Source organism: Lagopus muta, chromosome 5 (assembly GCF_023343835.1).
Source record: "Lagopus muta isolate bLagMut1 chromosome 5, bLagMut1 primary, whole genome shotgun sequence".
In the NCBI taxonomy this organism is placed as follows: domain Eukaryota; kingdom Metazoa; phylum Chordata; class Aves; order Galliformes; family Phasianidae; genus Lagopus; species Lagopus muta.
The window spans coordinates 10,766,494-10,780,599 of NC_064437.1; the positions used below are offsets into that span (position 1 = coordinate 10,766,494).

The 14,106-nt window shown below is 42.1% G+C and overlaps 1 protein-coding gene across 2 annotated transcripts in view; it reads left to right on the forward strand.

Annotated features, from left to right (window-relative positions):
• The window catches only part of ST6GALNAC5 (ST6 N-acetylgalactosaminide alpha-2,6-sialyltransferase 5), a 67,039-nt gene that overhangs the window by 42,715 nt on the left and 10,218 nt on the right, over positions 1–14,106 (forward strand). For both annotated transcript variants that reach the window (XM_048945061.1, XM_048945062.1), the window contains exon 3: positions 9,627–10,036. In XM_048945061.1, the coding sequence (XP_048801018.1) occupies positions 9,627–10,036 (410 nt within the window). The remainder of the gene's footprint in view (positions 1–9,626; positions 10,037–14,106) is intronic.

A 14,106-nucleotide genomic window follows, 5' to 3' on the forward strand; every position in this document is an offset into this window, starting at 1 on the left:
CCACAGCCTCACCCACCAAATGTATGGATATCATTCACAGAATCATTAAGGTTGGAAAAGACCACTAAGATCACCTCGTCCAACCGCCAGCACATCCCCACCATGCCTGCTGAACCGTGTTTCTCAGTGCCTTTCCTTTCCATCCGTCCAGGGATGGTGATTCCATTCCTTCCCATTGCCCTTGACCAGAGGGCAGTTCCTACTTGAGCACCAGGTTTCTGCATGTGTTCTGCTTTCTAGCGTGCTGTCTTGTTCCTGCCAAAAATGTTCAACTTTCAGGATATGGATTGATTCCTTTGGAAACAATGAATATTCAAAGATAATCTAGTTGTGACAAGACCAAATGCTTTTGTATTAACAAGCGTTCCTTTCAAAATACATCGATCTGTTCTTTTTTATTTGCTTTCCCTGATGTCTGTTGCTCAATACTAACTGGGGAAAAAAAAAATCTGATTTCTGATGTGAAATCATCCCAGACTGAACAAATACACATTGAACCAAAATAAACTAGTTTAATAACTTATTTTTTTTTAATTAAATGCAAACGTGGCATCCATTGCAGTCTTTTAAAGCAAACAAAACCCTCCACTGTGTTTAGAATGTTAAAAAGAAGATTTGTGCTGTGTTCACAAAGTTATACAATAATTAAATGGAAACCAGTTAAGCCTTCAGAACCTGTCCTGTTGTAGAGGATGTAATTAATTTCTGTTTAATTAGAGTAGAGCTGTGTTGTGATTATTATTTTTTTGAGGGTAGAAATTCTGCACGGTTGCAGTTTTTGGTGTTTTGAGAAGCAGAACGCGTGGCAGAAAGGCATTGCCCACACTGCAGCTGTACCTGAATGGGGACGTGTCTGAGTTCGGCTGCTCTTTGCCTTCAGGATGCATTCCCAGGACAGAGGCTCTCCTGGCCATGTGTGCTGCAGAGGCAGCACTTCTGGCAGGATGGGGTGGTTTTCCCTTGGATGCACAAACAGGCACATCTGTGACGTACAGGCAGTGCCATCCTGAAGGTGAAATTCAGTGTCTTGTAGGGTGTTGGGGTGCTGGGCGTCCTCAGGAGACATCCGTCATGAGTGTGTGGGCACCCAACGAGGGGTGCCTTCAGCTGGGCTCACCAGTCAGGGACAGCAGCGTGCAGCTGAGGGCTGGGCTGTACAGACAGGAGGAAGTACCTGCATGCATCTCTGCTCAGTGCAGTGTCTACACCCCTCAGGGGAGGCTTTTTCTCTTTTTGAATTGTTGCTGAAAGATTTCCATACTGAAAGCTGTTGGTACATCAGTGTGTCTGCCCCAGAAGAAGAAAAGGCCCTCTGTCTCTCCTGAGACTTGAAGTAGTGGCTCTGGAGAGGTCTGGATTTCTCAGAAGTGCTGGTTAGTTGCTAGGCACTGTTTGGGGCTGTAAAGAAGGAACGATGACCTATATGTCCAATGCTGGAAAACTCGGAATGCAAATATTGCTCTGTTTAGCAGAGATTCATTGCCATGAGCCAGGAGTTTCAGATGCAGCCAGGCATGGCACAGCGACCTGCAAAGCGAGTGCCATCACACAGCTTCAGATTTCCTGCTGACACATATCATATCTTAAAGCATTTGATAATGGGCATTTGAAGCAATGAAAGATTGAGAGATTTTGATAGTCCTCTGCAGTCTGGCAGTAGTTGGTCGTGCTATTGTTATTCCTTTCCATTCTTTCCCCACCACCATTATCCTTCTTGTGGCCTTTTGGGCTGAATTTTATGTACAGTCAGCATCACTGTAGAAAGATATTCCATCTACCTCTCTTCTTTTTCTTTGTTGTTGTTTATTTCTGACTTGTTTTTACTTCTCTTGGCCTGCTGTTCCCATGGTGAAGTGGATCTGAAGACCAATTCAGGAGGTATATTCCCCACAAAAAATACAGGAGGAAGTGAGCAGAAACAGCTTAATGTCACTACCAGGTAAAAAGCATTTCAAATGACACACACATCATGGTAAAGGAGTGCAATTTAGGTCTATTAAGGCGAAATAAGAAGCAAAGAAGTCTAAAGCACTCCGAAATCCCTTGGGGCTTGTACTCTGCACCTCATCTCTTTCTGGGGAGGCTCCCGTCTGCTGCTGAACGCTGAGATGGTTCTTTTTTCCCTGATTTCTGTGGCATCTGTTGGTACAGCTGCCTCCCTCCTCCTCTCGCTGGCACGCCCTTCTGTGCTTCAAACACCTCGGCCTGATGTGCTGGGTCAGTGGATGTAAGTAGTACCATTCCCCAGCGTGTAGATAAGCTACATCTTGAAGCAAGGAATATTACTGAAGAGTGTTAGCCAAGTGCCTGGGAATCATTCTTCACTCACATCAGCTGACAGTAAAACATAAATAAAAGCACTTAAGTGCCACGGCCCCAAGAGATGCACAGTTATAAATGTCTGTGAAATACCCAGATATGGAAATATACTTAACTCTACTTCTAGCAAGGTCAGACATCCTCTCTACCAATAATTAGCTGACTTGCTATCAGCTTTTCCCTGGCGCATTTTCTCAAGGGTTCTCTTCTCATTTGCCCTGCAGATCAGGATGCCTTTGTTGGGGAGAGCCCTTCCTTTCTTTCCAGTCAGGCTTTTTCTCTGCTTCCTCCAGAGATACCCAGCTAACCTCATACTTTTCCATTGAGCTGACTTACCCCTGACTTAGTCAGAAGATAGCTTTGATGTGCCTGCTATAAATTAAGAGCATCTTATCTCCTTGGGAAATCCACGTTGTCAGACAGTGCCATCTCTTTTGCTTGATTGTATAATTAACCCTCAGTGATAGGAGCATTTCAGTGCAAAACGTTTCCATCCTATGAGTGTTTAATTTCATATTAACATACATTCTGGCAGATAGGCTCAGTGCAGACATCCCAGTGGGATAAATATGTTTATGTTTGTCTCTGGATCGGGACTTGATAATGGGAACCAATTAGTTGGAGAGATGTGTAGGGAATACTTGAGACCCTTCTGAAAGTACTCAAAGCCAACCCCTAAATTCAAATTTGGCTGTAGCTTCCCAAAAAGTTAAAAACCAAGAGTTGAATAGTTTCAACTGCAGATTTTTAAATAGCTGTCTTTGGGATGTTTTCTTGCCGTCTGCTCTTAGTCCAAAAGTAAATATGCAAATACTTTAGCCCCAAACTCACCTTTCTTCCTCTCCACATACATGCATGGGAGAAAGTCCCAGTGACAATCTGCAGCCAGTAGCTGTTGAATGCAGTGGATGTAATGAGCAGCATCATCAGTTTCAGCACCAGTACCAGTTTCTGTCCTCAGTGACCTTACTGCAGAAGCTGCTATGGGATCCTGCTCTGCAGGTGGTACAGTGTTGTGTGTCACTGAACCTGGAACATCCTCAAAAAAACATGTAAAACCCAGAAGTAGTGTCTTCTGACAGAGGAAAAAAAAGAACTCTCTGATTTCTTATGTACTCGTAGCGTAGAGGAACAGAAGTAGGGACATACAGAGCAGTTGGGGTTAATGCAAAATGAACTGGTGAGGATTACGTGAAGCTAGCCCATAAAAATCAAAAGGTCTTGGTAGACATGGTGAGGTTAGACATTTCTGACAGTTACTGAAACAAAGACCTTTGAAAGCAATAAGGAGCTGTGCTTTTTTGTTACAGTCAGCTTCAACAAGGTAGAGAAATACAAGACGAGATATGTGTTAGTGAGAATTCTCTGTGGGGTGGGTAACTCTAATCAGACATTTGATCTTAAGTTTCTTCTGGACTAAATATGTGATGTTGAAGCTGTGTGAAAGCTGGCTGCATGGAGCGGCTTAAACCCTTGTTCCTTTCCAGTGCTATCCCATAATTGCCTTTTGGAGATATGGCTTTAGTTTAGACGTATTTGGAAAAGGCAGAGAGTGTCACAGAAAGACCCAAGTGCTTTCGGTTGAAAACAGTCTTTAAGGATCAATGGTATTCACCTTTAAAGCTAGATAAAAAACCTTGCACGGCAATGGCAGGTGCAGAGGGAGCAGCTCAGGGTGTATTTCCCTGAAGGATTTAAACAAGGAAGAATTGCCAAAGTGTGCCAGAGTGGATTGGAGGAGTTGATGTGAATGCTTTCCAAAGCAAAAATCCAAGCTGTCCGACCGTTGAAATAGTTCCCATTTTTCTAAAATGCCGTTGATGACTGTTTGCATAGTTAGTAAGACACCACGTTTGTTGCTTTATTGCATTTCAGTGCAAGTACTTCAACGGCAGCACAAAAGTGAAACGGTTTGATGTAATATGGATGTCTATTTGCACTGCTTTTAAGATAAACATTAGGCAATAACCGTTTCTTTTGAGCCTGCATATTGTTCATATGATTCTCTCTCTTGTATAACAGCTCATGTTCATCAACGTGATGCATTCCTGTCTGATTTTCCAGTGCTGTCTTTCATTGAAGATATTCTTTTCTTTCTCTGATTGCTTTTTCTTCTTAGACCATTACTCTAGTGGATAGCTCCAGGTTATCATTGTATCCTATCTCCCCCTCCAATAAGCCTATGATTGATACTAATCTGCCCCATGGGACGCATTTATAGGATGCGGGTTGGAAACTACTCTCTAAATCTTAGCTTTATACGCACTGACAATTTGCAAGGTTGCACCTTATATTCACTTCAGTTGGCTTTGGGGAAAACATCAGCACCATGTAATCATGCTTCCAAATAAGTAAAGAAATGTGCTCTGTACACCAGAACTTCTCTCGTTGTTCCGTCTCCTGCGCAGCTTCTTTTCATTCTTTGTGTGACAGGGAAGGGTTTGCTTTCTGGATGTGGTCAATGTCCTGTAACCAAACTCATGCCTTTTCTTTCCAGTGAGAGGAGCCATATTTTAATTAATCTAATGGAAGCTTTGACTAGCAGGCAGGTCTCTGAAAAAGAGTTAATGTGCCGGAAAGCACTTCACACGAGCACAAAACTCTTCAGTGCCTAATGTGCTGAACGGTACTTTTTCTAAGAAAATTATCCCAGTGAAAGCTTTATGGAGTGCATTTGTTTTTTTTATTTATTTTGCCTTTCATAATCCAGCCTCATGTTTAGAAATTGCAGTAGACTCGCCTAAGGACCGTTTGAAAATAGAATTTTATTGTATTTTTACTACAAGTTTTGCAGGTGCCCGTCAGCATAATATCGTGGCAGACAAAAATATGCTGCTCCTCTGAGAAATAAAACCCAGGGCGCTGTGATCACCGGCGTGATGAAGGCAGGTGCTGAAGTTCGGCTCTTGCACTGTTGCTGTTCAACAAACATGTGAAGGCAGAGTCCAGTTATACAATTAACTCTTGAAAAATCAATAGGAAATGAGGATGCTAATGTTTCCACGAAGCCTGCATATTCAAGCTCTACAGCCCGAAAAACAAAGAGAAGTAATAAGAAATTCATTTGTTTTATCTTTTATCTTTTTAAGCAGACACGCATTTATCTTCCTAAACAGATTTGCCAAACCCTTTTTGAATTGCAAAGTTTTGCTGTGGATGCTTGTTATGTGGATTTGCATAAGGATTAGCAGTGTTGGGGAAGTGGTATCTCCTAACCCTTTCTATTTACTTGTGCGCTATCGGTCACTGGGGTAACAGTTCTTGAAGCAATCGGTGCTTTTATTTCAGTAGATAATGCAGTTTGTTTTCATAGCAGAGCATCTAATGCTCCAAAAGTCTAGTTCAACAAAAATTACAAATGCGTTTGCTCAGGGGATTTTTCTTCCTCGTTAAGACCTCTCTGTACTTGCTGACGTCTGGGTTAAAGAATGAAAAGTTACGAAACTTCAGTGGAAAATCAGAGCTGGCATGCAGAATGTAGAAAGCAAGCTACGTTCCCCAGCCAACATGAGTGAGAGAAGTCTGCGGTCAAACCAAGGCCGTGTCTTAGATCAGAACTCGGCACCATGAAACCAAAGTTCACAGAGACCTGAACACCTCAGAAAGGTTAAGTTGGTTGAGGTAAAAAAGAAGTCTCTACGTGCTTTTTTTCACTCTACTTTTCCTTCCAGCTTTTTGTATACCAAAGTATTGCTCAAAATATGCACCAGGCTCATTTTCACTGTTCAGAGAAGACTGATTTGAGGGCGTCATTGCAAGTGTGTCGTGTGCATGGGACTAAGGCAAACTCATTGTGCTTGTACATTTATTTCACCTTTAGCTCTTTTCATGTGCCCTGTTCCAACACTGATATATTACAAAGCAAAAAATATCGGGGAGCAGGCATTATTTTCATAGAATCGTTGGCATTTTGCACTTGTGGTCTCAAACGTTTGGTTAAAGATCACATATCCAAAAGGAGTTTGGATATTCTGTAGCATTTCTTCATCTGCTTTGCTTCTTGCCTTCCCTCAGTGCATTAGGGATTCATCTGCACTCTGTCCAGCATTATCTATTAGGAATGTTGGTGTTAACGAACTAACAGGTGCTCGTTTTCTGCTGAGCTCAGCAGTGAGGTGTTCTTCATTGTTTGGGGTTTTTTTCATTTTTTTCATCGTTGTTCAGGTAAAATATGCTTTTTTAAAAATATATTTATAGAAAGAAACCTGTTATATTACTGATAGTGGAGTGATCCAAACCCAGGGGTCTTGAAAGTAAGTCATTAAATGCTCAGGAGGAGGAAGCATCATGCTTCCCAGTGCTGCTGGTTTTACTGGGAGGAACTGTCTTCTTTTCTAAAATCTTACCTTTAAAATCAAAGGACTGTGATAAGCAGAAATAAAAAAAACAATAAGAAGGCATTTTATTTCATCACAAAGAAAATAATTTTATCTAAGAGTAACGTAGTTTGAATCAGTAATAACATTCTATTGATTTCTTTTGAGCAATAAAGTGTCTGAAAATAACATCTTTCTGTCATTGGACGGCATAGATTTTGAAGTCAATAACAGAGCAGGGATTGCTTAAATTGGAAAGTACAGGAACAACTGTGGCAATGCTTTTTCATTGCCATTTGCTTGTTGGTCTGTTATTAACAAACCAGAAGATGTTGATACAGCAGCAGTATTACTGGGCTGTAACACGTGGCAGTGACAGCTGCCGGCCGCATTTCAGCACGCGGTACTTCTGTGCCAGGTTGTGCACGTTTGCTGTGTCCCCCAGTGCGCTGCTGTGGGCTGTCCCAGAACCGGGCAAGTTTTGCTGCTCCCTTCCCTCCCCTGGGACAGCCCTTCTAACAGGGAATGGCTTTGTTCTGCCAGCTTCACTGGGTGAACACAGTGGGTATCAATGGCCGTTGTCAAATGTCAGCAGGTTTATGTACTCTGTGGGTTATGTTTCAAGGTAGCTAGCACAGGCACCATAAAAGTCCTCTCACCCTGTGCCTTTTTTGGGCATTTTGAAGCAAGACGAATGGAGTGTGGGTTGCATTGCCTACCTAAAATATAACTCGCATGTCACGGGTTTGCTTTTTTTAGTTTGCTTTTTTCCCCACATATCCCTGTAATAATTACATTAGCAGAGAGCTTTCTGTGAACTTAATGTTCTTCTGGCTTAATGGCCCCTGGTTATTCTCAGGCCATCAACTTTTCCTAGCTGGTCATCAATCCCAAAGAAACGCTTTGTGACTCCATTATTATTGCTTAAGTAGATGACATTTCTGGTGCAACCACTGCCTCCTGGCCAGCTAATATTACAGCAGTAGGTTTTTTTTCCCCTTGCTTTCAATATTGTCAAGGCATTAGAAACAGCTGGTGTGAGAATGTTGTGGCTGTTGGCTGTGAATTCCTCTGACGGTTTTAGGTGTGAGATTTGTAGATCTGTGCAGAAAGACTCTGAGGTGAGCATCAATGATTGGCCCGGAGCGGGTACAGCTGCTCGGCCCCCACGCATCACTGAAGAATTAGTTGGGTAATACCTGCATGTTTCAGTCAGAAGACTTTTTTTCCAAAGGGAACCATTTCCTAGCAAGCTACAGGACAGATGTTGTGGGAGTATTAATGTGTATCACCTAGCAGATGATGACATTTCCCTCCCCGCCCCACTGATGGTTGCGCTTGTTTCCTCACAGGTGATGGATCCTCTGGCAGACATTTAAAATAAGTACTTGTAGCTCAGTAGGCCAGAAACCAGCAGAGATTGGTGTAGGTGAAAAAGTCTTGCAGTGTGGGTATTCGAACCCATGTGAGTTAACATTGGTGCTGACTACATTTCCTTTAACCTCATTAGCACTTCATCTTGCTTTCCCAAGCAGGATGGTGGAGAAGCTAGTTCACCTTAAAGCCTTTTGCTGGGTAATTCATCAAAGTGCCAGGAAAAAGCTGAAAGGAAAATACATGTAAATACTGCATTAGGAAGCCTTGAGTACAAAAGCACAAACGTTGATATTCATATCATTAGCTCTGGAGTGCAGTCCAAATACATGTGAGAGAAAGGACTTTTCTTTCTGGGGGAAGATTGAGACACAAAGCTTGCTGCTTCTGTCATTACACAAATCATACAGTTATTTTTTTTTGTTTTAATTTAACAAGCAGTTAGCCATTCTTGCAGAAAACAAATGCAGACAGCAACCACTTCTTGCTACCTTTGGAATGTCAAACTGAGGGCCAACCACAGTTCAGTTTGTTGTGTTTTATTTTGGGAGTGGTTTTTTTGGCCAGCCTGCCATGTCAGGACAGCAGCTCTGACCACCTCTTCTTCCCCATGCTGTATACACCAGATGCAGATCTATGGTCTGTAATGTAGTGTTGCTGATCTTAGATGCTGCAATATACAGAGGTACACCCTCAAACAGGCTGTGCCTCCCACTTTGCTGTATTGTTGTTGGAAATCAGCACTTTGGGCATGGTTTTTGGCCCTTTGCCCCTTTCCAGCTCTCACACTGAGCAGCAGATGAACACACACACGTCTCTTGTTTATATATGTGTTGGTGACAAACTTCAGTAGAATGATTTGCAAAGCATTTTCATTTTCCTGAAAGCTTGTTTTATTCTCCCAGCTCTATTAGGTCAGGCACTGACTGAACAGGCACTGCCTATTTCATTTTATTGTGTAACTTTTAAGCATGACCTGACAAGCTAGAAAAAGTTCAGTGCTCTAACTTGCTGTCATGTAAGAGATATGCAGACGTTAATGAGCAGCTCTGACTGTTGAATCACAGTGGAGGCATGAGAGCACTGCTGTGGTCATGGCACTGACTTGGAAATGGTGTGGAAGGATTAGACCAGGATATAATTCTCTTCCCTGTGCAAAATGTCCTGACCCCAAGGTTGAAAAGCTCTTCACGCCTGTGCTTACGGAGACTTAAAAAAAAGATCAGTTCCTGCAGAAATTGGAAGGAGAATCAGCAATACTCCAATTAGAACTCTTTTATAACAAGTGGAAGGAGAACAACGCTGTGCAGCTGTGAACGGCATAGAAGCTGTTGTGATTACTAAATATGAAGGTTATTAAACCGCGGTGGGAAGGAGGACTTAAACAGTGGATTCAATTCTATGGAGGATTTTTAAGGGCTACACATGATTTTCCCCATCTATAAAAGATATAGGTAATATATCCCCAGTTATTTGGGAAGAATGCTGAGAGATTTGTGCAAAACCCTCCGAGGTCTTTTTGCTCTAAAATATGCAATGTATATGTAAAATATGAATTATACCTAGTGCATGGGGAGGTGTTCACAGCTGATCTTGAAATATTTATGTCTTTTGCAGCCTTTAAAAATGCACTGCAAGAGCTGTGCATTGGTAACCAGTTCTGGACACCTTCTGGGAAGTAAGCAAGGTGACAGAATCGACGAGACGGAGTGCGTAATACGAATGAATGATGCACCTACTCGAGGTTACGGACAGGATGTTGGGAACAAAACAAGCCTGCGAGTCATTGCACACTCCAGTATTCAGAGGATTTTGCGCAATCGCAACGAACTCTTAAACATGAGCCACGGTGCTGTGTTCATCTTCTGGGGTCCCAGCAGCTACATGAGGAGAGATGGTAAAGGCTTGGTGTACAACAACCTGCAGCTGATGAATCAGATACTGCCTCAATTAAAAGCATACATGATTTCTCGCCACAAGATGCTTCAATTTGATGACCTTTTTAAACGGGAAACTGGGAAAGACAGGTGAGAAAATTTATGGGGATACATTTGGGGGAAGACATACAGTAGTAAAATAATGTAGTTTATATGTACCAATTTGAGGTCTGCTCAGAGGGAGCATCACACCCATTAAATCCTCCGCTGCATGAGTTGTGGTACGGTATAATACGCCAAATAACATCACTTGCAACGTAAGTAAAAAAGTATGCCTCTAAATAATTTGTATGGAGGATTGCCTCATCAATTTAGAATGCCAGCATCTGGCTGTACTGTTTATACAGCCAACGAGGTAGGAGCTGGAGCTGTTTAAATCTCACTTCTGAGGTTATATACCTGGAAGTTTTTTACTGATTCTGAAAAATCAGGATGGATAGGTTATGTTTGCTTACAGAGGAAATGCTACCATTCTGTGAATTACAATAGCTGTTTATTGAATTTAAGCATTCTTGGAACACTGCAGCTGTAAAGCTTCTTGTAAAACAAACAAACATTAGTCATACATTAGGTGCTTCAGAAGCGTTCACCTTACAGTTCCAACTGGGAAAAGGCAAGTTACGATAGTTACATCTTTATGAGGCTGTTTGTGACTTGTAGGCTGATCTTCAAATCAAAATTTTAATTGGTGACCCACTGCAGGACTCGAGCATTTCCATATATAATGTTTGAAAAATGGGCATTTAAGCCAGAGACTTCCTAGAGAGAAATACATTTATTTTTAATGAACTCATATTTTCTATATATTAAATATGTAGCTGTAAAAAATTGAAGGGGTCTCTACTAAGGTTCAAATGAAGAGGTGGCTTTGTGGTGGCACGGTAACTCATGGTGAAATTCTCTAATTTTACAAATACTGTACATATGCTGGGCTTGGTCCTATGTGGACGGAGAACACTTGAGCAGGAGATTTGTCTTTTGGGCAGAGCCAGCAGCATGGACGCTCCTGTATCCTGTAGCTTGTGGTGACTGCATCTTAGCTTGGTGTCTGTGGTGCCCCATCTGCTTTTCTGTCCGAGTTCAGTTACTGTGGATCAAACTCAGCATCACGCTACTTGACTGACTCACATAAACACCGGGCCCAGTCTTGACTCCCAAAATATTCTCAAGGAGTCTGAGATGATAACAGGTTTGTAGTGTACTCAGTCATAGACACCCTGAACTCCCAGCGTGAATCAGTGGCGCATGGATCCCAGCAGAATGCAGCCTCATTCTTGTCCAGGTCCTATTGCATTGAAGCAGCTGCAGGCTTTGCAGGAACCACTGGTTAGTAAAGCACATGCAGCACACATGAAGGACTAAAGGATTAAAACAGGAGGTGAAAATAAATGAATAGGCAGCATGGAAAAAAGAGAAGAAAGATGAAAAGAAACACAGCTAGGTGTTGTAAGGGAAGAACAGCTATGTAGCTGTGGGAGCAGAAGCAGTGCATTGTACAGCCCGGAATGATGCCATTCCATGGGAGGTTTCTGCTGAGCTCTCGACATCAGTCCCTGCAAAAAGAAACAAAGGAGAGAGAAGTGTGACTGCAAGGTTGCAGTAATCAAACTATTCCTTTCTGTCTTGGAAATGATGAGGAAAAAGGTAATTGGATGCATTGTGATTTAAAAAAAAAAAAAAGCTGATTCTGAAATGAAGGGGAACCTTCAGAAAATGCTGTTGGTTAAATAGTATGGTGAATGACAAAGGCTACAGAGCAGTATCCTTGGTATTATAAAGTAACTGTACTTGAAAATAACTTTATAATTGAATAAGGGTACATTAAGAAAATATGATTCAGAACCAATATTATAGTAATTAGATAAAGGAAGCATAAATGAAATAACTGCAGGAAGAGTATTTCCATAGAGATTATAAATGAGATTTTGGTGGAGCAGAAAGGCCTTTAATTGTAATTTAGTGTGCACTACAGAATTATCAGCACAGTGTGTTAGTTCATAGTATAAAAGAATATCTGATAATTTTCCCTAATAAGCACATGACAGTTCTTCATATTCTTTCATTACAGCTGATTAGGTATAAAAACAGGATTCTTTTGTTAGAATTTTGTTCAGATCTTTTATGAAAAGGCAAAACGTTGTAACCCTGTTTCTACAGAGCTGTCCTACAGACATGGTATTTAAAGAGGCCAAAGCAGTACTTGAATAAGTTTTTAAATCTTTGTTCCATTGTTTGGCATTGAAGCTTGTTTATTCAAAATCAGTTCTTCTCTGATTTACTGAAAACACTGAATTGTGAACTAAGTGTGCGTGAGCAAAGAGGAAAGTAACCCAGCAGACAGCCCTGCTAGGTTTCCTGACACGTGCAGAACCCAGGTCATGGCCTAAGTGCAATTGCTCTCTTGGTTTTAAATGCAAGGTCTTAAGGCATGGACCGCTCTAAGCCTAAATTACCTCGTGAGTCAGCAGGAAAGCAACTGCTTGGGACTTTTTCCTACCTTTCTTTTCCCTAATAATTTCAAGCCAGAAATTATTTGCTGTTTTCTTGCTATGCCTGAAGGCCTCTGCTGAGCTTATGACCCAGCTACGCTGTGATAAACTATGTCACTTCCCACCCCCACCCCCAAAGTCCAAGTGCAAATTTAGATAAGAAATAAGGCCCCTAACTGGAACCGATGAGATGCTTAGATCAGTTTATCTCCAACTGCTAGTTTAGCCCTGAATTTATGTCAGAAGTAGTAAATACATACATTTGGGGATCTTTTACATTACCACGTAACTGATAGGGCAAAACGCGGAGGCTCCCCAGCATCCTCTGTACCACTTTGTTGTGCTTAACTTGCAATAGTTTCACTGTTCATGGAGGAAATAGGAGACCTCAGTACCAGGCATTCCTCAGTCTGACAGCATTCAGGACATCTGTCTTACTGTCCTGCAGATAACCTACTTGGAGCCAACACAGCACTCATTTGGGAAGCTGTATAGCGTGCTCCTGTCTGCTGAATTTCTGTATTAGTGATGACAGCACTTGCCTGTAATGGCTGTTGTAGTTTTGAGTCCCTCCTTCCAGGATTGATGCCTGACTTGGTCTTGCACGGCTGTTCTAAATACACAGTTACACCTTTAAGACTTGCTTCTCACCAGCATCTCGTGTTCCTCTTGTTCCAAGACAGCCAGCTCTTCCCAGGCACAGGCACAGTGCATGAGCTTGACGCAGAACTGGGACTTCCAGCCCCATGTGCCAGGCAATCAGTAACCACTACAGTTAGTTGCCAGCTCTTAACCACAAAACAGCAGTGACAAACAAGTGCTAGAATGAAAAAACAGTACTGTAGCCATTTTGTAGGTAAGAGTCTGTGACAGAGCATAGTTTAAGCACAGGTATTAAATCTCCTTAAATCTGTGAGGTCACAGGATGATATCTACTAATTCTGCATAAATAATGCTGGGATCAGCTGTGCTTCTTTGAGAACTTCTGCCACCCTGTAGAAAAGGCCAGGAAAGGAGCAGCCACGCAGGGTGCCCTTGCAGCACTCATAGGTCAACACTCAAAGCACTCATAGGTCAGCACTCAAAGGTGCCACCAGGCAGGGAAGGGACTCAGAGCAAGCAGAGGGTTGGGGTCTATGGGAAAGCTTCCCAGGTGGCTGCACCTAACCAAGCTTCCCACCAGTAGTCACAGGGCATAGCTGAGAGCTTCTAGATTGTGGACCAAGGTGTGAAGGCAGATGATGAGACGAGTACTTGGTCTCATCTCCTCTACCAGACAGGCTCCTCTGTATGCTATGGGAGGTTGCATTTTAAGCACTCCTCTTCCCTGTGATGTGTCTTCTTGTTTAGTATATAAGTTCCATTAATTGATTACAGATGGGTGGTGTTTATCCAGCACATTACTAGCAGGAGTACGTATATACAGGACATGAAGTTTCACTCACTTAAGGTAAACTTTACAAAAGGTCAGCTAAATGTGAACGCTGCTGTGCCCAAAATTAATTACGGACAGAGTATTTCTGCACAGGTTAGTTGACTGACAGAAGACATTGGTAAAAACTGTTAAAAGATGAATGAGCAAAGTCATCCTGGTTGCTCAGTTTTCATAACCTCTCATAAAAATGAAAAAAAAAAATTGTAACCTTTCTTAGAAATGAAAAAAATGCCCAG